Source organism: Jaculus jaculus, chromosome 16 (genome assembly GCF_020740685.1).
Source record: "Jaculus jaculus isolate mJacJac1 chromosome 16, mJacJac1.mat.Y.cur, whole genome shotgun sequence".
Classification (NCBI taxonomy): domain Eukaryota; kingdom Metazoa; phylum Chordata; class Mammalia; order Rodentia; family Dipodidae; genus Jaculus; species Jaculus jaculus.
In genome coordinates, this window is record NC_059117.1 from 56,361,973 (window position 1) to 56,387,276 (window position 25,304).

Genomic DNA, 25,304 nt, shown 5'->3' on the forward strand with positions numbered 1-25,304 from the left:
TCCCTTCTATTTCCCATCCCCCTACCCTCATCCCCACTTGAACTTTGTATCCATAGTATTTCTCCTTCTGCTTTCTTTTTGTCTTGTGTCTACCCTTTCCCATAGCCCGAAATTTGAACACAATCAAAAACTTTGAAGAGAGAACACATAAGAGAGAACATGTAGCATTTGTCTTCCTGAACCTGGGTTACCTCGGTATAACATTTTGATTTTTCCATCCGCTTTCCTGCAAATTTTATAATTTCATTTTTCTCTAAAGCTGAATAAAATTGCATTATGTATATTTCCCATATTTTCATCATCCATTCATTAGTTGATGGACATCTAGGCAGATTCCATTTCCTTGCTGCTATGAATAGAGAGGAATGAACAATGATACATCAGAATCTCTTGTCGGTCATAGAGTCCTTTGGGTGTGTGACGAGGATGGTAACCCTGGTCATGGTAATTCTAGTTCTAGCTTTTCCATTTTGAGAAACATTCAGAATGATTTCCATAGCAACTATACCAGTTTATACTTGCACCAAAACTGAGCAAGTATTCCCCCTTTCCTGCATCTTCAGCTGCATGTCTTGTCATTTTTCTCTCAACAACAGCTGCCCCCACTGGGATGAGGAGTCCCACAGTGGTTGTACTTTGCATTTCTCTGATGACTAAGGAAGTTGAGTACAGTTTCAGGTATTTATTGACAGTTTCTATTTCTTTTGAGAACTCTTAGCCCATTGTTTTTATTAATTGGTTTTGTTGTTTTCTTGCTGCTCATTCTTTTTTGAGAATTCTTCTTTTTTATAGAAACTTTTTAATTCATCAGGTACCATTTTTATGTGTGCACTCAACTGTTGTTTCTGATCACTTGATAAGTTTTGAGTCTCCCCAGTAGTCACTGCTGTTTGCACAAAGAAGCTTCTCTAACCAAAACGGAGAGCAGCATTACTGTGGGGGCATCACCAGAAGTATTTGGAGTGTAGTTTGATGGGTACAATATATCCATTTAGCCAAATAGCTCCAGTATCACCTATCCAAGAGCCCGTTACCTTACAAGCCATTAGCTTTTGACTAGGTTTTCAGCAACAGACCAGAATTCTCTTCTGTTGAATGGGACTCAAATCTACTTCAAAATCACTTGGTTATCCCCATAACAGTCATGCAACTATTGCTTGGCCTCAAATCCACTCCAAGCTAGGGTACTGTTGGGACCCACATATTTTAGAGGCTTTTAAAGGTATATGAATTTGTAGACATTAGGTATCAAGAGGAAGATGGATGCCGAAGAGTTAGAGGAAAAGAGGTTTGAACTAAGTGAGAAGTATGCCAGTTATGGGTGGGAAGAATAGTACAGAGGGTCCAGTCATAGAGTGGCAGCCACTTATTTTTTATTTTGATGAGTTTTGAGTCTGTGCCACCATCTTCTTAGAGAAGGTTCTCTGACTAGCAGTGGAACAGCTCTCATATTCCTTCTGCACTTCCTGCACAATGTTCTCTGAGCCCTGATAAATGTGTAGAGATGGCTTGTCTAATGCTAAAGCACCAGGCTTTCTCTTACCATCTTGATGAGTCTTGGGTCTCCCTGGAATTCACTGCCATCTGTAACAAGAAACTTTTCTATTCAAAAGTGAGGACAACATTAATCATAGGGCATTAACATATGTTCTTAGAAGGCTTTTGGATGGATATAATGTCACCTATTAGCCAAAGAGAAGAGCAAGCTTCACTCTAGACTCTATAACCTTCCAATCATAGGCTTTTGTCTCAGTTCTCAGAACCAGGCATGAATTTTCCCCCACTAAGAGGCTTCATTACCAATCAGAGAGCAGTTGGTTACCACATACCTTACATGTCATTATTTACTTGTGGTACATCTTGCCTAGCTGGTTGATTTTGTACATTTTAGGTTGCACTACTAGTTAAGACATGGTGACAATTCTTGTTGACAATGCTTTTTAAGGCCAAGGAATACAATCAAGCTGAAGTATGTTCATATATTAAAGTTCAGGATTAAAATAAAACATTTTTGATCTTTGTGAACTTTTGGAAAGATTTCTGCATAGATGCTCCTGAAAACATCCTTCTGTCCTCCCATCAGATCTCTCAACTTTCATCAGAGAAGTGAAATATGCTTGTTAATTTTTTTGGAGGAAATGTTTGGTTTTATTTGACCTGTATGTGGGAAACTCTGTCTTTTTCTTTGTATCATCATCGTTAATACAGTTGGATGAATTGTTAGTACAAGTTTCTCTTCTCAGATTTTGTCCATTTTTTCCTTAATTCATATTAGCTTTGATTTTATGCCAACCAGATGGAATAAACTTAATGGCTTAAAATAGTATCTATAAGATTGGGATAGTAAAAACTGAAATAATTTTACTCAACTGCATAATAACATTTGGTGACAGGCCCAAATATGAGTGGTAGTTGGGCAGCGGCATCCATCCCAGCTCCATGCTGCTGCCTGAGGTGCTTTCAAGAGACTATTCAAGTGATCCTGATTCTCTACTGCTGTGCAGATTTTTTTTTTTTAAATGAATTTCAGGACTAGTAATTGTGAAGCAATAAAGAGGCTTCTAAACAGAAAGAACATTCAGGATTCTCAAAAGGGTCAAGTTTGAGTATCTTTACAATAGCCATGTGTACAATTTTGGTAGCTCCTGAAGTTATGTTGCTTAAGGGGTATCCCCCTTCAAATGAGAACATAGATCCATAATTTACTTTGGGTGGGAGTACAATCTAGTAAGGGAAAACCATATGTCACAAGGGTTGCCCGAGAAGTTCCAAAATGTCTTTACTACAAATGGGGTTTGAGGTCTTGGTTGTGAGATGCCTAGAAACTTTCAAGTTTACACCTGGAAAAGGAGAAAGGCCATATGTTCTTATATTCTGCAGAGTACTAAAGTATGGTTCATGGTTCATTGCTGTGTTAACATTCTCACTTGAGATATCTTTCTGTAAAAGGAGGAGGACTCTAGGTAGGCCTCTTTCCTTCATTGGAGCTCATTGTGCTGGAGTTCATTACTCAGCTGGCTGGAGACTCTCATAGGTTCTAGAGGAACAGCTGCTTTTTCTTCCCGGGTGTTGTAAAGATTTTCTGACGAGCCCTTAACTACTTCTCTAGTCCCTGCATTTAAAAAACTTTTGAAATACGTTTTATTTTTGTATAATTTTATGACATGTATTTCAATCATGCTCACCCCGATGATACTAATGTCCCCTCCACTGAACACGTTGTTCTTTCACGTTTTTACCCTCCTGCTTTCATGTCTGTCTCTTTCTTTCTTTGGTTTTGGAGGAGTCCAGTATGTATTTTTTTTATTTTAGTTTATAGTTTTTGAATCACATCTAGGAGTCCATTGCCAAATACAAAGTGTCCAAATTAGTACTTATATGCATAGTATGTGTGGTAGTGTCCATACACAAATGAGTGCCTCCTCTTGTTGCACATGTGTGGAAGCAAAATGGCGATTGTTAGTTATCCTCCTGTATCAGTCTTCAGCATTGTTTCCTTGAGATGACATCATCATTGAGCAGAACTGCCAACTCAGTCAGACTGCCTAGCACAAACCCATCATTCCCTTGTAATTCTCTGTCTCCTAGTGGGGTATGGGTGTGCATAGGCCATACCTAGATGGGTGCTAGGGATTGAACTCAGACCCTTTCAATACAGCAAGTGCTGTTACTCATTAAGCCATTTCCCCAACCTCCTATGTCTGTCTCTATTTCAATATTTACTTGTGCACATGCATGCATGCAAGCACATGAGCTCTAGGGCCTCCCATTGCCACAAAGGAACTCCAGATCACTAGAACCACCTTTTGCTCCTGGCTTAACTAGGTAGGATAGCTTTGCAAACAAATGATCTCACTACTGAATTCTACGTATTTCTCATTATCATATTGTTGATGAATTAGTTTGCTTAATTTTCATTGTGTTGTCTACCTGAAACATTGTATTCTAGCAGTAGAAAAATAGTATAGATAAAATGTCTTTTAATTTTCTTTGATGATTTTTCTTTATGAATCTTCCAGTAGTCTTTTTACCTGCTTGTTAGCAAAGACTTGGTAATGCCATTTTATAGTTGATAGAAATGTTTCATGGTTTTACCAATGGGTAATATTTAATATTGAATGACATGTATTAAGACAAATGCTTTATATATAATTTATTTCACATTGTAAATGCATTTAACTTTTGAGAATTCCACCCCCTGTTGTCAAGTTAAGCATTCTAGAAAGGTTTGGAGTAAATAAGTAATAAAACTACTTTGATTTATAATCTAACAATATTAAATATTAAAAGAAAATGATTTTTTATAACACCTTATTGACCTATTTAAAGTCCACATAACCCTCATACAGTAAATATTGAGTTTTAAAACAGAACTTTATACTTGTTCTTGTCTCTGTTTCTTTCTCCTTTTTATTTAAAATTAAAATAAACATCATTATTCATAGCCAACGAATTTACCGTACTAATATTTCTAATACATTTTTTTCTAGGTCTGTGGGATGGGGGAATTAGAGAAAGGTCAAAAATGGGGTAATAAACAGATGAGAACACAAATTACTGTAAGCTCATATATTAAAGTTCTCAATTAAAAACTTAAAAATTTTCAAATATTATGTTTAATTACCTTATCTCTTATTTATGAAAATAAAGGTTCTGTCAGAGAAATTAGTTTTACAGCCAACATGTTATATTTCATGCTAAATACCACAGTGAATAATTGGTACCTGTAGCATGTATTCCTGCTGCAATCCTCTCTTTTGTAATCTGACTCTGGATGTATTCATTTAAATGTCTTTGATAAGCTTTTATTGTAGAGAAAATTTTGCATGAAGTAATACTGTCATTCAGACTTTGATATTTTTTTAAAAAATTGACTATCAGTCCAGATTTTATGAATAATTACATACATAAATATATGAAAAATGGTATATTCACATGACTAAGTATAGATTGTTTTTAGAATGACACAATTCAAAATGCTACGTGGAAGTGGATTGAGCTGAAGCAAGCTGAGGCTTCTTAGGTTCTGTTGATCTGATGCACTGACAGGAGAACAGAGCTAATGCAGCATGCTGGTGGTCTGCAGCTTCAGTGTAGAGACTGCTGCTTTGCATGAAAAACATTGATTTTGAACTGTTTGCAATTCTCTTCTACTTCATGGCAGAACTGTTAGCATTTTTTTTTTTTTTTGTCATTTGCACAAACTTCCATTTTTTTCCAGAGGGATCACTTGTATATATTTAATTTATATTTAGTACTATAAGAATCAGACTTATAAAACTCTTACAACTACCCTTAAGACCACTGTTGATTAAACTTGAGGATTTTAGCCTAATTTGTCAATTCCTGGGGTTGTAGTAAAATTATACTGAAAAACTACTTTTGATGAATTTGAATTTTGAATTCATGTGAAGCAGGAAACATTACATTTATTTATATATGAGATGGCTCTTTTTCTTAGGTCTTAGAATATATATTGTTCTTTCTTGCAACAAAATGCAAAGTTACTTCTACTTATTGTAAAAACAACTTGGGTCTCATTTTTATCAGGAAATGCAGAGACAGATTGGCATCATTGCAGTGAACTGAAATCTGTAATTACACATTTAAGTATTCAGTTACTAAGAGGCATACTATGTATATTGGGGGTAGAATTATGACTTGTGAAGTAACTTGTACCTTATCTATGTAGAAATTGCTTAAGTAGTATGTTAGTCATCTTTTTCATTAATGTAAAATACCTGTGCAAATCAGCTTAGTGGAACAAAAAATTTACTTTGGCTCCTGGTTGTTTTAGACATTTTGGTCTGTGATTGTTTGGCACAGCCATCAGAAAACATATTAAGCCTTTAGTATAACTTCACTACCAAACAACTACATTATACAATTTGACTACCATATGGATTCAAAAAGAAAAGTGGAACTATCCATGTTTAATGAAGACATAGTGAAAAAAATAACTGTTTCATTACATATACAAATCTTTCAGAGGATATCATCCTAAAGCATTGCAAAATTGTACTTTAAAAATATTTTAGTTCAGAAGTTGCACTTAAAGGAATTTTTTTGGTATTTTTTTTATTTTTATTTTTATTAACATTTTCCATGATTATAAATATATCCCATGGTAATTCCCTCCCTCCCCACCCCCACACTTTCCCATTTGAAATTCCATTCTCCATCATATTACCTCCCCATCTCAATCATTGTAATTACATATATACAATATCAACCTATTAAGTATCCTCCCCCCTTCCTTTCTCTTCCCTTTATGTCTCCTTTTTAACTTACTGGCCTCTGCTACTAAGTATTTTCATTCTCACGCAGAAGCCCAGTCATCTGTAGCTAGGATCCACATATGAGAGAGAACATGTGGCGCTTGGCTTTCTGGGTCTGGGTTCCCTCACTTAGTATAATACTTTCCAGGTCCATTCATTTTTCTGCAAATTTCATAACTTCATTTTTCTTTACCGCTGAGTAGAACTCCATTGTATAAATGTGCCACATTTTCATTATCCACTCATCTGTTGATGGACATCTAGGCTGGTTCCATTTCCCAGCTATTATAAATTGAGCAGCAATAAACATGGTTGAGCACGTACTTCTAAGGAAATGTGATGAGTCTTTTGGATATATGCCTAGGAGTGCTATAGCTGGGTCATATGGTAGATCAATCTCTAGCTGTTTTAGGAACCTCCACACTGTTTTCCACAATGGCTGGACCAGATTGCATTCCCACCAGCAGTGCAGAAGGGTTCCTTTTTTTCCACATCCCCGCCAACATTTATGAACATTTGTTTTCATGATGGTGGCCAATCTGACAGGAGTGAGATGGAATCTCAATGTAGTTTTAATCTGCATTTCCCTGATGACTAGTGACGTAGAACATTTTTTTAGATGCTTATATGCCATTCGTATTTCTTCCTTTGAGAACTCTCTATTTAGCTCCGTAGCCCATTTTTTGATTGGCTTGTTTGATTCCTTATTATTTAACTTTTTGAGTTCTTTGTATATCCTAGATATTAATCCTCTATCAGATATATAGCTGGCGAAGATTTTTTCCCATTCTGTAGGTTGCCTCTTTGCTTTTTTCACTGTGTCCTTTGCAGTGCAAAATCTTTGTAATTTCATTAGGTCCCAGTGGTTAATCTGTGGTTTTATTGCCTGAGCAATTGGGGTTGTATTCAGAAAGTCTTTGCCAAGACCAATATGTTGAAGGGTTTCCCCTACTTTTTCCTCTAGCAGTTTCAGAGTTTCCGGTCTGATGTTAAGGTCTTTAATCCATTTGGACTTAATTCTTGTGTATGGCGAGAGAGAAGAATCTATTTTCATCCTTCTGCAGATATATATCCAGTTTTGAAAACACCATTTGCTGAAGAGGCTGTCTCTTCTCAGATGAGTATTTTTGGCATTTTTAATCGAATATCAGGTGGCAAAAGCTACTTGGGCTTACATCTGGGTCCTCTATTCTGTTCCACTGATCTACATGTCTGTCTGTTCCACTGATCTACATGTCTGTTTTTGTGCCAGTACCATGCTTTTTTTGTTACTATGGCTCTGTAGTATAGGTTAAAATCAGGTATGGTGATACCACCAGCCTCTTTTTTGTTGCTCAGTATTATTTTAGATATTCGAGGTTTTTTGTGATTCCAAATGAATTTTTGGATTGTTTTTTCTATTTCCATGAAGAAAGCCTTTGGAATTTTTTTTTAATATACTTTTTTTTAAAGTATTTATTTATTTATTTATTTATTTATTTGAGAGCAACAGACACAGAGAGAAAGACAGATAGAGGGAGAGAGAGAGAGAATGGGCGCGCCAGGGCTTCCAGCCACTGCAAACGAACTCCAGACGCGTGCGCCCCCTTGTGCCTCTGGCTAACGTGGGACCTGGGGAACTGAGCCTCGAACCGAGGTCCATAAGCTTCACAGGCGAGCACTTAACCGCTAAGCCATCTCTCCAGCCCAGCCTTTGGAATTTTGATAGGGATTGCATTAAATGTGTAGATTGCTTTAGGTAAGATTGCCATTTTCACAATATTGATTCTTCCAATCCAGGAACAAGGGATGTTTCTCCACATTCTAGTGTCTTCTGCTATTTCTCGCTTGAGTGTTTTAAAGTTCTCATTGTATAGATTCTTTACTTCCTTGGTTAGGTTTATTCCAAGGTACTTTATTTTTTTTGATGCAATTGTGAATGGGAGTGATTTTCTGATTTCATCCTCTGTGTGTCTGTTGTTAGCATATATGAAGGCTACTGATTTCTGTCTACTTATTTTGTATCCTGCTACATTGCTGTAGGTTTTGATCAGCTCTAACAGCTTGCTAGTAGAGTCTTTAGGGTCCTTTATGTATAGAATCATGTCATCTGCAAATAATGATAACTTGATTTCTTCCTTTCCAATTTGTATCCCTTTTATGTGTGTCTCTTGCCTTATTGCTATGGCTAAGACTTCCAAAACTATATTAAATAAAAGTGGGGACAGTGGACACCCTTGTCTTGTTCCTGATTTTAGTGGAAAAGCTTCCAGTTTTTCCCCATTTAGTAATATGTTGGCTGTAGGCTTGTCATAAATAGCCTTTATTATATTGAGATATGTTCCTTCTATTCCCAGTCTCTGTAGGACTTTTATCATGAAGGGATGTTGGATTTTGTCAAATGCTGTCTCTGCGTCTAATGAGATGATCATGTGATTTTTGTCCTTCAACCCGTTTATGTAATGTATTACAGTTATAGATTTGCGTATGTTGAACCATCCCTGCATCTCTGGGATAAAGCCTACTTGGTCAGGGTGAATGATCTTTTTGATATATTCTTGTATTCTGTTTGCCAATATTTTGTTGAGAATTTTTGCATCTATGTTCATGAGAGAGATTGGTCTGTAATTTTCTTTTTTTGTTCTATGTTTGCCTGGTTTTGGTGTCAGGGTGATGCTGGCCTCATAGAAGGAGTTTGGTAGAATTCCTTCTTTTTCTATTTCCTGGAAAAGCTTAAGAAGCAATGGTGTTAGCTCTTCCTTAAAAGTCTGGTAAAATTCAGCAGTGAATCCGTCCGGGCCTGGGCTTTTTTTAGTTGGGAGATTATTGATAACTGTTTGGATCTCCATGTTTGTTATAGGTCTATTTAAGTGATTAATCTCATTTTGATTTAATTTAGGTAGGTCATATAGATCAAGGAAATCATCCATTTCTTTCAGATTTTCATACTTTGTAGAGTATATGCTTTTATAGTATGTCCCTATGATTTTTTAAATTTCTCTGGAATCTGTTGTGATGTTACCTTGTTCATCTCTGATTTTATTAATTTGTGTCTCTTCTTTCTTTCTTTTGGTCAGATTTGCTAAGGGTTTGTCAATCTTGTTTATCCTTTCAAAGAACCAACTCTTTGTTTCACTAATTCTTTGGATTGTACTTTTTGTTTCTATTTCATTAATTTCTGCCCTAATCTTTATTATTTCTTCCCGTCTACTGATTTTTGGTTTGCCTTGTTCTTCTTTTTCCAAGGCTTTAAGGCAAAGCATTAGGTCGTTTACTTGCGACCTTTCTAATTTCTTAATATAGGCACTCAAGGCTATAAATTTACCTCTTAGAACTGCCTTCATTGTGTCCCAGAGATTTTGGTATGTTGTGTTCTCATTATCATTTGACTCTAAATTTTTTGATTTCCGTTTTGATTTCTTCATTGACCCATTCATCATTTAGTAGTGTGTTGTTTAGTTTCCATGATTTTGTGTATGCTCTATAGCCTTTCTTGCTACTGATTTGTAGTTTAATTCCATTGTGGTCAGATAGAATGCAAGGAATTATTTCAATTTTCCTGAATTTGTTAAGATTTGCTTTGTGTCCTAATATATGGTCTATTTTAGAGAATGTTCCATGTGCTGCTGAAAAGAATGTATATTCTGCAGCCTTTGGATGAAATGTCCTGTATATATCTGTTAGGTCCATTCCTTCTATGACCTCATTTAGTCCAGATGCCTCTCTGTTTATTCTTTCCCGGGATGACCTGTCAATTGATGAGAGATAACACCACCACTGTGTTTGGTGTTATCTGTGACCTTAGTTCTAATAGTGTTTGTTTTACGAATTTGGGAGCCCCCATGTTAGGTGCATATATGTTTAGGATTGTAATGTCCTCCTGTTGGAGTGTGCCCTTAATCAATATAAAGTGACCTTCCTTATCTTTCTTGACTAACGTCGGACTAAAGTCTACCCTGTCTGATATTAGGATAGCAACCCCTGCTTGTTTTCTAGGCCCATTTGCTTGAAACACCGTCTTCCAACCTTTCACCCTAAGATAATGTCTATCCTTTGTAGAAAGGTGAGTTTCTTGGAGACAACAAATTGTAGGATCCTGCTTTTTAACCCAGTCTGCAAATCTATGTCTTTTCGTTGGGGCATTGACCGTTGATATTAAGAGATATTATTGAAAGGTGTGTATTTTTGTTTGCCATTTTTGTGTGAAGGAATTTATTTTAAGAAAATAATCATGACTATAACATTTATTGAAGCTATTTATGATGGTGAATAGCTTAGAGCACCCTGTTTATTTACTAATAAAGACTTGGTTACATAATTGTGATAATTACGTAATGGTGTCCTAGCCACCCAATAGAAATGATAACTTAGACACATCTTTCTTACTGAGAAGGAAGGTCCTCATAATTTAAAGAAGATTGTAATCAGTATGTTTACTGTGATGACTCTCATTATTAATATGTGCATTTTAAATACCCACTAAATAGAAAAGAAAGATATGTGTAATACATTGAAATTTTGAGTGGTATTTCTAACTCATAAAATTATGGATATTTTATTTTGCCTAGCCATTTTCCTTATTTTCAAATTTTCTATTAGTATGTAATATTTTTTGAAATCAAGCAATGGATGATATACATATGATAATAATTCTTTTAACTTCTAGTTCAGCCTTTTCTGCAAATTTTATTGAAAGTAAATGTAATTCTACATAGAAGAAAAGTCATGAATGAAGTTCAGAGTTTTGGAGAAATTGTTCAAATGGAAAATTTTTCCCACTTTTTTGTTGTCTTACATAGCCTAGTAAGGTGTAGTCACAAAACCTAGAGCCTATAGAAACTTGTTAATGTTTGCAATGATCATTTAATCATTTTTGAATTGTGTTTATTGCAAGTAATGGCAAAAAAAAAAAAAAAAAAAAACTAAAGTGTTTTCTCACTGTACTTTGCATCTAGGAGTTACGTTTCTTGTTGGCATCCAGTTCCCAGAATGTATCAGCCATTATCTGAAACAAGACACCCCCTGCAGCCAGAAGAACAAGAAGTAGGGATTGACCCCTTGTCCATTTTCTCGAATAAGTCTGGAGGTGAGTTTTGTATTAGTCACTGTTTGACTAATCAGCTAGCTCTGATCACTTTATCTTTGTGGTTTTCTCCAGGAAGCCCCACAGAACAACTTGAGATCATTTTTTCTCTGCATTCCTCTCTGTGTGGAACACTCTTGACACTAGATAATTCCTCCAAATGCCCATTTTCAGCTGCAGGCAGAGTGTTATCCAAATGTGCATACAATGTTATTCCTGTTTGTAAAAAGTCAGAATCAGAAACCAACTTTTATCTAAGAATGCCAAGATGCAAAGAGCCCTTTGTCAACGTGTTTTCAGGAATCTTTAGCTGTAGGTGTTGGTTTTGCAGGGATCAAGCTCCATTTCAGGGTAAGTGATTTGTAGAGTCTCCATTTTTCCTTTCTTTTGGTAAATACTTGAATTCATGTCATACTTTTGTAGATAAATAAATTCATTTATTATATACCCTCTTTTCATTTATATATATGTACATAATATATATTTCAAATATCAAATTCTGTCTTTTATACATAATTAATGATGGCAGTAGGTGCTTGTTTAAAGAAAGTGATCTAGAGAGATGACTTAGAGGTTAAGGTGCTTGCCTGTGAAGCCTAAGGATCCAGGTTCAACTCCCCAGAACCCACATAAGCCAAATGCACAAGATGACACATGTGTACACATGGCACATGTGTCTGGAGTTCCTTTGCCATGGCTAAGGCCCTGGTGTGCTAATTCTCTCTCACGTCTCTCTCTCTCTCTCTCATAAAAAAGAAAGTGATCACTGTGAGAATTCTTAAAAACTTATCCTTATTTTGGAATAATTCATTGAATACTTGATCAAGGTCATTGACTCAGTGACTCCGTATAATTTTTTACTCATGAAATGCATGTGTACAGTTTGTAAGATCTATTTCAAATTAGTCAATGTAACTTGTATGTGTTTTTACGCTTCAAGTAAAGTTATTTTTATATCCATATTGATGTTAAGTTCTGCCATTGATTTACATTTGGGAATTTAACAAAATAACTTACTTCTAAAGTAACCATTTCTTTAAACAAAATATCTTTGTGGCCACTTAAAAGGCACATGTTTTTTAATATATGGTTTTGTATGTGTGCCTCATCAATGCTTCTACACCATATAAAACCAAATATCTTTGATGTTTTTGAGAAAAAAGAAGTCCTACAGAGTTATTTTGTGATTTCATTTTTTTATGTTTTATTTATTTATTTGAGAGAGAGAAAGAGACATAGAGACATAGAGAGAGGGAGAGAATGGGCACACCAGGGCCTCTAGCCACTGCAAACGAACTCCAGATGCATGCACCCCCTTGTGCATCTGGCTTAAGTGGGTCCTGGAGAATCAAACCAGGATCCTTTGGCTTTGCAGGCAAATGTCTTAACTGCTAAGCATTCTGTCCAGCCCTTTGATTTCATTTTTTAATAATCTTTGATAAATAAGGTCACAAAGGCTACCATTTTGGTACTTATGAAAATTAATTCTGGTCATTTGAACTCCTCATTTTAGTATCTCAGTGGTGAGCCCTAAAGCTTTCAGGTGATGTCTTCCCTTAAATGCAATACCTAAAAAGCACTCATAGAGGGCTGGAGAGATGGTTTAGCGGTTAAGCGCTTGCCTGTGAAGCCTAAGGACCCCGGTTCGAGGCTGAATTCCCCAGGACCCATGTTAGCCAGATGCACAAGGGGGCGCACGCGTCTGGAGTTCGTTTGCAGTGGCTGAAAGCCCTAGTGCACTCTCTATCTCTCTGCCTCCTTCTCTCTGTCTATCACGCTCAAATAAATAATTTAAAAAAAAAAAAAAAGCACTCATAGAAATGCTTGCAAAATGATTTCATCGATTTAATTCTGAGTGTTTCAAAAGTGAATATATATGGTGAAGTATGTAAAATAATTTCAGAAATAGCTTTCATACTGTATCTTGTTTATATGCTTATTGGAGAAAATCATTTTCTGTTGTTTGAAGCACGTATTTTTCTCTGGTCTATGTCATTAAATATTGAGTATGTTTTAACCTGCTTAAAAACATATCAAATTAATTTTATCTTTTATTGTTTGAAGGAATAAGTACTTACCTTTACTGAGAAGGCTTTTCGTTGATGTCCTAGTCTTAACATTCTATGACATACTAAGTTATTAGGACTGAATTGATGTTTAAAAGTGCCATTAATTCATTTACCCCAAATGTTCATTAACAATGTAAATGTATGCTGATGTTCTATGAGACAAGGAAGTGACTAATGACTCTTCCAACTAACAACACTTAAAATGAATAGAAACTTTAGATAGCTAATCTTGAAGTAATCAAGACCCTCATTCAGCTTGGCATCTCTGTGTGCTCTAAAACAGCTGTCAACTGTTAAAAATATATACAAAACACACACACGCACATGCACATGTAGAAAGAAAGATATGTAAATAACTGGTTCTTCAAAGACATAAAGGTAACTAACCATAGTGGGTTTTGTGCATTGTATGTGTAAATATTTTATATAAGGCTTCTATTTCATCTTAGATTCCCTTTTACTCAAAAACATGTATTGAATTTTAATAGGATTGTCATATTTACTTGAAGCATCATCACCTTTGTAGTGTGTTTATTTTAATTGATATCTTTCATAGCGTTCTTCAAGTGTCTTGAAGCTTTTTACACATTGCTGTGATAGTCTTCAGGGAATTTGTGGCTATAGCATGACTCATTTTTCTGAACATTTAAACAATTGGAATTAGACTCGTAGTTTACCTGCATAGAAATCATATGTAGTTAAAAAAAAAAAAAAAGGTTATAGATTCCATCTGTAAGTAAGTCTTTAAATTTCTCAAACCAAAATTACATATAAACAGTACTATTAAATGAGTCAGAATTCAAGAAAGAATTAGTAAAAATTGTAGAAAATAGGAAAATATCATGCCTTTGTTTTGTTTCCTGAGTTTCAAAGAAAATGAGGCAGGAAAAGAACACTCCCTATAGAAAAATGTTAGAGATGTTTTCCAAATGAGTAATGAAATTGTTTTTTGAAGTATCAAACTGCGTAGAAAAGGTGATATATCCTTTGTGTTGCATTAAATTTGGTCATAAACATACATTTCTGTAGGGAGCTAATGCAGACGCCATTACAAGATGGCGCTGGCTTCCTGCCAGTCTTGAGGTAAACAATTCCTTATTTAGGCAGCGCCTTGGCGCCAACCTCGCTTGAGGTTGCACATGCGCTTGACGCACCTTGTCCCGAGCCTATCCCGTGGCTCCGGTGGGCGGGTGAGCCTGTGGCAGCCAACCAACAGGCGCCCCGTAGTAGTATTCTGCCCTATAAAAGCAGCTACATTCCTTCGCCCCTGGCCATCAGCTTTCCTGTTAACCAAGAGGCTCTCCAATAAAGTGTGATCAAGAAGGATCTTTGTCTGGTGGTCGTTCTTCTCCTGCAGGACAGGGGGCTCGCCCCACATTTCCACTTTAGTTTCTTGAATCAAAGGATAATAAGTGACCAAATACCATAATTCACCTAAAACAGCACAAAATCCTTTTGGGTCTTGGTAATTTTTTGTTCTTGGCATCTGACTTTTAATGATCAAGTAAATGAAAAATAATCATTTTATTTTTAACTAAAAATTACAATGTCAAGGTTAGGGAAAATTTTATGTATTCATAATTGAATTACAAGTTGTCTTTGCAAGTTTATAAGAGATTGTGGTGTAGGATTGGAACTCCGAGTGGGATTAGATTTATATAATGATGCAGGAAAGTGGGAGAGTCTGGGCTCTGGGTTTAGAATCCCTCAAGCTCAGGAGTCCTGTTTGGCAAAGAACTGAAAAACTTTCACTGAAAGAAAAGTTAGAATTTATTTAGGCTATGGGAGAAATAGAAGAGAAGAAATAGCAGGAAAGCTCCCAAGCTCAGAGGAGTTCTTCCCTCCCAGCGGGGACTGCTAGAAGGGAGAGTTGAAAGAATGAGCAAAAATCTTGCACAAGCGCCTCAGGTCCATTGATACAAGTTAGTCATTCAATTAGAACGAGCCTCATTACCATGGTCAGGTGTATAGGAAGGACCCTGATTGGGTGATGCACACCTTGGAAGAAAGCTAACTCAGGAAGTACAGGCTCACAGGCACTACTCCTGGAAAAAGTTCAAGACTGATCAGGAAGCTGCTGCTACCACCTTGGGTGAGTCTGAGTCAGACTAGAGTTCTAGTACCTCCAGAGCAGAGTGACATTGATGTTTCTGTAGGCCAGTCTCTAGCTGACTACTAATAACCAACAAAAGCTACCTTGCTCCTACTCTGTATTCTTTGGACTGCTGCTTATAATGAACTTACACTTTCCTCTGTTGGATTCTCTTGAGAATAGCCTTTTATAACATGTCACCAAAATTTTTGTCTTATTCTTAAATGTTACAAAATTCACCTCGCCTAAAGCTTTTATTTCAGTCAGATAATCATTTACTATCTGATCTCTGCCTGTTTATGCTTTTTGTGTAATATCTTTTTCGTTTTTCTTTTCTTTCTCTCTCTTTCCTTTCTTTCTTTTTGTTTTATTTTATTTTATTTTTTGTTTCTTTGAGATAGGTTCTAGCCCAGGCTGATCTGGAAGTCACTATGCAGTTTCAGGCTGGCCTCCAACTCAAGACGATCCTCCTACCTCTGTCTCCTGAGTGCTAGGCTTAAAAGCATGCACCACCATGTCTGGCTTCTATAATATCTTTTTCAAAGCTTTCTATCTTTACATGTTAATAACCTACAGTGGAAGGCAAAGACTATGATATGAGCAATTAGTTCAGTAAGTTTTGTAACAAAAACGTAGGCGAGAAATGGTGTGGCTTATACTGGGAAGGAGCGCTGGAAATGAGAGTAATTCATATTTAAGAGATTGAATGGTAGTGTTTTACATGTGAATAAATAAGGTGAGGTAAAGAAGAAAAGTTTGTTGTTACTGTTGTTGAGTATTTGTGTATGTACCAGAGCAAGGACATTTCTGTTGACCCATTTTGTATGCACATGTATATGTGAACTTTTACATATATGGCTTTTATTAGGGGCAAAAAGGGCATGTAATCATTATTTTTCTTCTGCTGAGGTAATGAAGAATTTGTTCCTGTAGGACATATTAGAACAATGCTATAATGCTTTTCAATTTAATTTGCTAGTATCACAATTAATAAGATTAGGGTCACTTGAAATGAAACTATTAACAAATTGACTAATTTACTTTAACAGTGTCAATGTGTTCTCACAATTACATTTGCTTTAATTAGTGTACAAGCTATTATTTAATAGTATACTTCACACAGAAAAATGTAATGATGCATTCTTGTCTCTAAAAGAAGTAAAAAAACTTTTAATGTCCCAAGTGATTTTGTGGAAGATCTGCAAGCTATTAAGTGATGGATATGAAAGTAGATATTCAGAAAGCTAAGCTTGGAGAATATAAATAAAACATTTCCATTATTTTTCAATACATGTTCTTCCTATCATTGTGTAACTACTATGAGAAATTTTTAGTGACAGACAGGAAAAATACATACTGAACAATTTTAGTAGAGTTCAGTTTTATTTTGTTTTCACTTAATACTTCAGTTATATTTCAGTTTATGAATATCATAAAATCTGTTGTTCCTAATAAATGGTCTTAATGGAGGTTTTGCAATATCAGGCATGATATAAAAAAATTCAGTTCTCAAAGGGAATTTTGTTTCATAAATAAGTTTGGGCACTTCTCACGTAAGAATACACTCTTCATAGTCAAGGAGCAAGCTTCTCAGAGGACATGCCAAGCAGATTCCTACTCCTGTAGTACCTTCTCTGCAGCCTACCCAGGTTTGAGCAAGAAGACTTAGGGCAGAGTCCATTTCTGATGCTCTGTGTGCAAAGTGAACAAAAGGAGATGCATTATCAAGCAAGTCATAATGAGTAAGATCTTTTCTCTGTAAGCATTAAGGGCAGGATTTATTTTCCTGTAGATCTTTTCTCTGTAAGCATTAAGGGCAGGATTTATTTTCCTGTAATCAAGTGGCTGAGTTATACATCAGGAGACACATGAAATCCATATAATCCAATTTCATAATTATAAAAATAAAGTTTAGAATCATATAGCCTACTTTGATCAATTTAATTAAGACTGCTACTTTTTTGAAGAGAATGAAAGAAAATGAATGAAGATGGGTATATCAGGGGCTCTTGACACTTCAAATGAATTGCAGACGCATGCACTGCTTAATGCATCTGGCTTTTCATGGCTACTTGGGAATTGAATCTGGGCCAACCCAGGCCAACAGCTTTTGCAGACCAGTGTCTTTAACCACTGTGCTTCCTCCCCAGCCCTACCTTCAGCTTCTCTGCTTTTTGTCCTACTGCATCCCTTGTTAGGTTATTATTGAAGTTACTCCTATTTATACATTCAGAGGCCTTTGTATTTATACTAAAACTACCTTTTGATCCAGGCATGGTGGCAGGCACTTTTAATCCCAGCACTATGGAGGCGGAGGTAGGATTGCTGCAAATTCAAGGCCAACCTGAGAGTACATAGTAAATTCCAGGTCAGCTTAGGCCAGAGCGAGACCCTACCTTGAAAAACCAAACAAAATCAAACCAAACCAAACCACAACAGAAAAAAACACCACAACAAGAAACACTTGAAAGTTGAGGAGACAACAGACAAATTTGCAATAATGTTTTCAAGAGTAGATGTCTGAGAATTGCAAAACTTCACTACATAAGCATATATATATGTATGTACTTGTCTGTGCATGATGCATACATGTATGCTCAGTGCTAGGGAATCACAATATCCTTTTGAAAAATTCCTCTAGCACTAGAAGCACTAAGTCCAAATATGCATTGTTGTTCAGCATTAAACAATGCTGAGACAATATTATACCTTAAAATTGTTTAGTGTTGATTTTATTTATTCAACTACAACATTTTTCTTATATTGATCATGTTTCTAAACTAACTTGGTGTTGTCTACAGTTACCTTGCACAAGGTAAAGATTAAATATATTGCCCCCTGTGATTTTGTTATGATTCAAGATTTTCAGGAATGCCACAAAGGCTCATTTTCTTTTGCAGGTCCATGTAGGTAAATAAACACAAAGATCCTATAGCCCTGGGTATTCACTCTGTAAAAGGGAGCTCTAACCTATCATATGCCATCTTCTTGGCAGAACCCATTATTCTGTTCATAAAAGTCACCACAATGCTGGAAATAAGGCTTAGTGGTTAAGGTGCTTGCCTGCAAAGCCAAAGGGCCCAGGTTCAATTCCCCAGGACCCATGTGAGTCAGATGCACATAGTGGTACATGTGTTGAGTTCATTTGCAGTGGCTGGAGATCCTGATGTACCAGTTCTCTCCCTCCCCCTCCCCCGTCTCTCTCTCTCTCTCTTTTTTGAGGTAGGGTCTTGCTCTAGCCAGGCTGACCTGTAATTCACTGTGTAGTCTCAGGGTGGCCTTGAACACATGGCAAAACTCCTGCCTTTGGAGTGCTGAGATTAAAAGCATGGGCTGCCATGCCCAGCTCTCTATTTCATCTCTATTTCCCTCTTTATCTCAAAAAAACCAAAAATAACTAATATTATTTAAGAAAAACTCACCACAGAGTACTGGGAATAATAGTGGTTACTATTTAAATCTTGGATACAAGACTTTCTTGAGGTGGGGGGATAATTGACACTCTAGGGCCTAAGCCACTGCACTGGAATGCTAGATGCTTGTGCCACTTAGTGGGCATGTGCGACCTTGACCTTGCCTCACTTTTGTGCATCTGGCTTATGTGTAATCTGGAGAATAAAACATAGGTCCTTAGGCTTATCAGGCAACTGCCTTAATTACTAAACCATGTCTTGAGCCCATGCAAGATGTTTTATCAATTTTGGTTTGTTCCTAAAGTTTTAACCACCCACATCATAGTAAGCACTTAAGTATTTTTGTGATGAAATATCTATGTCATGTCATTTTCTCCTTATATCTTTAAGAATATACTATGAATGACTTACAAAGTAATACTAGGAGTGTGAAGGAGAGCCTTTGGTAGGTCTTTGATTACCTCCAGTGAGTGCCAGTACTAACAAGCCCTTTGCCTAATGAGGCCATTTTTTTAAAGTCATTATTTTCAGCCCTCAGTGTAAACACTTGATGTGATTTTATTTAAACAATGTGTATTGTATGGGACATACTGATATTTAGACAGTATATTTTAGTTATTCAGTGGTTACGTGATTTAATGCACCTGTCAGCCATAATCTTTTAATCCTTTATGTACATTTAATTAACTTTATGTTAAAATTAGCATCCAGTAACTTAGTAATATGTTAAAAATAAATCATGTTAATCAAACTTCACAAAAAGTAGTAAATATTTGACACATTCTGTACATTCTACTTGTGATGATTTGGGAGTGACTCTTGATAAATATGAACACTGTTAATAACAATAATGTGTGACTTCATTATTTACATATAGATCAATAAAACTTATTTTCACATTGCATTTTAAAACTCAGATAGTAAAGTCTACTTACACTGGAGCAAAATCAAGCAGAAATTTTGGTTATAGCTTAGACAGATAAATGTAAAGATTGAGTCTTCTGCTCAGCCCATGATGTAATTGCCAAGGTAAAAGTAAGCAGGTTTCATTTAAAGCCTTTGTGGGTCAAATTCATGGAAGCAGTCCAGATCAGAGAACTAGAGTCTACCAGAGCTGTTGAGAGAAGAAGACAGAGTATATGGAAGGACTCTAAGCAATGTGTTTTAATGGTGTCCTATAGAACTCCTTTATTGAAATATGCAGTTCTTCTATGTGATCCAGTTGTAGATGTTTTATTATTTTAAAGCTTTCTTCACAGACCAAGAAATGCTGTCCTTACAGGCATCTAGGTAAGAGACTTTCCTAATTCAGATGTAAGATCTGATAGAAATTAATGAAAACCCCAGAAAGGATTTCCATACATTGTAATTTTTGCCATTTTAAACACATGAGCATAAGCACACTCACACAGATTAGGTATATACTCCTGCACAATCTGGCCCTTTAACAAAGAAAAATCAGGCTGTGTTTGGGCTACCACTGGTGGAAACAAGACAGCTGAGACTTTAATGAACACTGTGTTGAAGACATAGAGGACATAAGGCAAAGGAAGCAGGTTACAAACTACACCCTTCTGTTTAGATGCAGAGACCTCCCCAGTCCTGACAATTAGCTGTACTGACAAGGCAGGCAGATAGACAGAGACAGAAGGAGATCATTTATATCAATTTGAGGAAGAGAACTGGTAATGACACAAAATAGCCAGGCAAAATACTCCTTGGCTTTGAGTGTGTACTTTCTCTATTATTTTCACAGAACAAATGGATACTGTTTAATATTGTCTTTTGGTTTGCATATAGAGATCAATGTAGTGGGTTTTTTTTTTTTTTTTGAGGAAAATATTTTTCTGGACACTTAAACAAATTTTAATCTTGGTAACCTGACAGCTTTGTTCAAACACTAAATATGAGCTTCCTTTCATGAAAAACCTTTTTCAAAGTATCACAATTCAGCTGAGAAAACCTGGATACATTAATGATGACAGAAGTTGTGGCATGAGCCAGCAGTTGTTTGTTTAAAGAGCATTCCTTCATAAATTACATACACAAATGTTAGTCTTACAGAGCTATTTTAGTTTCTCCCTATTTCTTTACTAATAATTGTCTATAAGTTTAGCCCTTTGGTTATAATTCTTTATTACTAATCACTTTCTTTTTAGAATGACCATAAGAAATCTTATATATTAAATGTAACTATCTCAGGGAACATTTAAATGTTGCCTTTAGTGTATGTGAACAAATACCAAAATGTATTACTTCTGTTTTGGTTTGAGAAAATTCTCTTCCAAAACAAAGTCGTATTTTGCTGTCAGGGCAGTTGAACACTGCAGCTATATATTTACAGATCATTTACTTGTTATCTTAAGTTATAAGAAATGATGGTTAATTTGCCAAACAATGGAATATTGACCTATTTTTGTATAAGGCTTTTAAAAGATCACAGTTGGGAGGCAGGGGCCAGAGAAACCCTGGGGCTGGGCTCACTGGTAAGCCAGTCTGACTGATAACAGCATCTCCAGGTCTTGTGAGAGACTCCTCAAGGACACCCACAGATGAGCAGTAGAGGAGGACAACTCTACCTCCACATGTGTATACATGTGTAAAGCCGGGTGTGGTGGCACATGTCTCTAATGTCAGAACTCTGGTGTCAGAGGTAGGAGAATGACTGTGAGTTTGAAACAAGCCTGGAATTACAAAATGAGTTCCAGGTCGCCTTTGCTACAGTGGGACCCTACCTTGAAAAATAAGAGCTAGCGCTGAGACTAGCTCACTGTATAAGAGTGTCAACAATGGAGATGGCTCAGTGGGGAAGAACACTTGCTGTGCAAACAGAAGTACTTCAGTTCAATCCCTGACACCTAGGTATTAAGCTGGGTAAGGTCAAGCATGCCCGTGACTCCACTGCTGAGTAGAGCATGGGTAGAAGAATTGCTAGTATTACCATAGTCAGGACACAACCATTGTGTCATAGAAAACTGACCCTGATACCTTTCATTGTCATAATTTTTTTCCCATAGTCTAATTAACAGCAATCACTAACTTGTCTGTCCTAGTCATTCTTATCACCTCAAGAATATTATGTAATGGAAACCATGTGAAAGCTAACATGTTTGATTTTTGATTTTTGAAAGATCTTCAGATTCATTTATGTTGTATGTATCAGGGCATTGTCTCCTGTTTATTTTTGAGTAGAAACTCATTAAATATATGTGTTTATCCATTTACCCGCTGGGAGACACTTGGATTCTTTTGCAGTTTTTGATGATTACAAATAAAGCTTCTATGAGCTTGTATGTATGCTTAAGTTTTTGAGTGGGTGTAAGTTTTTATTTTTCTAGGGTATTTGCTTTGGGTTGTGTACAATTTCTGAGCTATAACTTGTGTTTTTCCAATTTTCTGGAGTGGTTGTAGTACTTTCTTTTCTATGAATGGCATATCAGAGGTTCAAATGTTCAGATCCTCACTGTCAGGAGATTTTCCTTTTAGTCACTTTAGTATGTATATACTACCGACAAAGAACCTTAGACATTGCAATAGTTGTAGCTGTCCACAACCTTGTTTCAAACAGGTTACGATTTTTTGGTGTGATAAAAATTTCCTGGATAAAATGTAGTTATGAGAAGAATTAAGAAGGTAGTAATAAGAAAGGGTTTATGAAAAAAAAAGGAAAAAAAAAAGAAAGGGTTTATGGACCATCTTTTGTAGTGGCTCTTTTTTTTTTTTAATTTTTATTTATTTATTTGAGAGTGACAGACGCAGAGAGAAAGACAGATAGAGGGAGAGAGAGAGAATGGGCGCGCCAGGGCTTCCAGCCTCTGCAAACGAACTCCAGACGCGTGCGCCCCTATGTGCATCTGGCTAACGTGGGACCTGGGGAACCGAGCCTCGAACCGGGGTCCTTAGGCTTCACAGGCAAGCGCTTAACCGCTAAGCCATCTCTCCAGCCCTGTAGTGGCTCTTAAGTAGAATGATGCCTTCTACTTTATCTTCCTTTTCAAAATTGTTTTGGTTCTAATCACTTCGCTTTTCCTTACAAACTTTACAGTCAGCTTCTGTATGAAGAACTTTGTAGGAATGCAATAGAATATTTGGCTTAAATTTGTAAGTGGTTATTCTTGTCTGTTTTGTAGATAATGGGTTAACAGGAGTGGAAGTAGGAAGAAAAATTAGAAGGAAATATGTTCTAGAAAACTGATGATTTTAATTTGGAAGGAATGGCAGAGGAAATGAAGATGGTATAGATTTTTACATAGGTCCAAGAAGATTAATTATTGGTAATTTTTTTGCAAGGTATAATAAAAGAGGTGAACCCAGAAGTCTAGATTTCAGCATCCACAGCTGTCTAGAGCAGTGATGGGTTTTACTAACATGTTACAAACTTATATACAGTTACAGGAGAGGGAGAAAGGGGAAATGCTTGTCCTATTTAAATGTTTGAGATACTAAATTGAGAGATGTCAGCAAGTGGGTGATAGTGCACCTGGAAATATATAAACCAGCCAAGCTATACCATCCAGCAACACTCTTAAGATTTAGGGATCAATGCCCTTTGTAGTTGAAAATCAGTCAAATTACTAAGAAAGATACATACAATTTAAAACATGGCCAGAGGATGTACATTAACATCCTCAAAAAGTAATTTAGGGTTTAATAATTATATGTTGAATGACTTCTTTTGCCATCTAAGGAATAGCATTAAACATTTTTTTATAGAATACAATGGTCAAACATAGCCATTAGCCATGACATTTTTTGTATAGTTTTGGTAGGAGTATAAATTGGTATAATCCTTCTGGTGACAACAGTTATTAGAAGTCTTAATGTGTCCTCACCCATTAACCCTCTAGTTTAATTTCTTTTCTCTTTCTGCAAGCCTATGGCTGGCTTTCAATTTTATGCTCACTGTCAGTGATGTATTATTAAGATAGAGTTAAATGGATAACTAGTTGGCTAAAATGTCCGCAGTTATTTGAAAATTCATCTATGTCTTCTGCAGTACTTCTTTATATTGCCTTGGAATTGTGTTATTATTCATTTCTTTTATTTTTAATTTTATTTATTTATTCATTCATCTATTTTTTGAGCAAAGAGAGAAAGAGGCAGAGAGAGAGGAAGAAAGAGAAAGAGAATGGGTGCACCAGGGCCTTCAGCTGCTACAAATGAACCCCAGACATGTGCGCCCCCTTGTGCGCATGTGGGACTTTGCACGCTTGTGTCACTGTGCGCCTGGCTTACTTGCGACCTGGAGATTCAAACAGGAGTTCTTAGGTGTCTCAGGCAAACACCTTAAGTGCTAAAGCATCTCTGCAGCCTTTGTATCTTTTAAACTTCATCTTTTTTTCCCTTATAGAGAGAAGACTGATTTTACTGTTCCCACATCACTAACAGATTATCTATGGTATATTTTATAAAGATTAAATAGGAATCATGACATAATTTTAATTTTCCAAGGTCAAATATAAACTCAGATTATGATGAACTCTTTTTGCTCAGTGTTAAAACTTAGATTCTGTTTTGATGAATATGTAACTAGGTTCTAGAATGATATTTTCCAGTGGAGTTTTTTCATTCTACATTACAAATTGGTAAATAAAAATAGTATTATTATTATAATTTCTTTTTTTTTTTTTTTTTTTTGGTTTTTTGAGGTAGGGTCTCACTCTAGCCCAGGCTGACCTGGAATTCACTATGGAGTCTCAGGGTGGCCTTGAACTCACAGCAATCCTCCGACCTCTGCTTCCTGAGTGCTGGGATTCGTGTGCCACCACGCCTGGCTAAAAACAGTAATCTTCAAAAGGATAACTGACTGTGTGTGTGCACATTCAGCACTTTAAAAGGTATTTCCTGTTGGGAAGCTTGTCTGCTTCTCTCTTAATTTTATGTCAGTCTCCTGATTGCCAAATAGGTTCTTTAAGAGAAAAACTCAACATTTAAAAGTTAGTTATGTCATGAGAAGAAGGCTTAGAATGCTGTCTTCCCCCTTTGGAGCGCTGCTACAATGTTCATAAGCATTCTGTATGTAAACCGGTACCAGAGACTCTGTCTGGGAGGATGGCAAGAATGCAAAGGGGGCTTCCTCTCACACCTTTGCTTCATGTTACTCAGAAAAACTAGACTTCTGCCTATTTTTAAATGAAATCTAGTTTTATTAAACAAAAGGCCAGTATTTATCTACTAATAAGTATTTCTGGGTCTACTTAGGTAAAATATCACCAAATTGGATTTACTGAGTCATAGCCAGGACAGATGTTTAGTTTAATGGAAAAGAAAAAAAAATGATCTGTAGGTCCATCTCTAAATTTTAGTTTTGTGGAAATATGAAAAGGTTCCAAAACTTCTTTTCTATCACATGCAAATTTTATATGTGTATATTTCTCATTTTAACTTTCT

General features: G+C 36.2%; 1 protein-coding gene across 4 annotated transcripts in view; it reads left to right on the plus strand.

Moving 5' to 3' along the window:
* The window catches only part of Tbc1d5 (TBC1 domain family member 5), a 453,289-nt gene that overhangs the window by 182,871 nt on the left and 245,114 nt on the right, over positions 1-25,304 (plus strand). For all 4 annotated transcript variants that reach the window (XM_045136200.1, XM_045136202.1, XM_045136201.1 and 1 more), the window contains one exon: positions 11,213-11,343. In XM_045136200.1, the coding sequence (XP_044992135.1) occupies positions 11,247-11,343 (97 nt within the window). In that variant the 5' untranslated portion in view covers positions 11,213-11,246. The remainder of the gene's footprint in view (positions 1-11,212; positions 11,344-25,304) is intronic.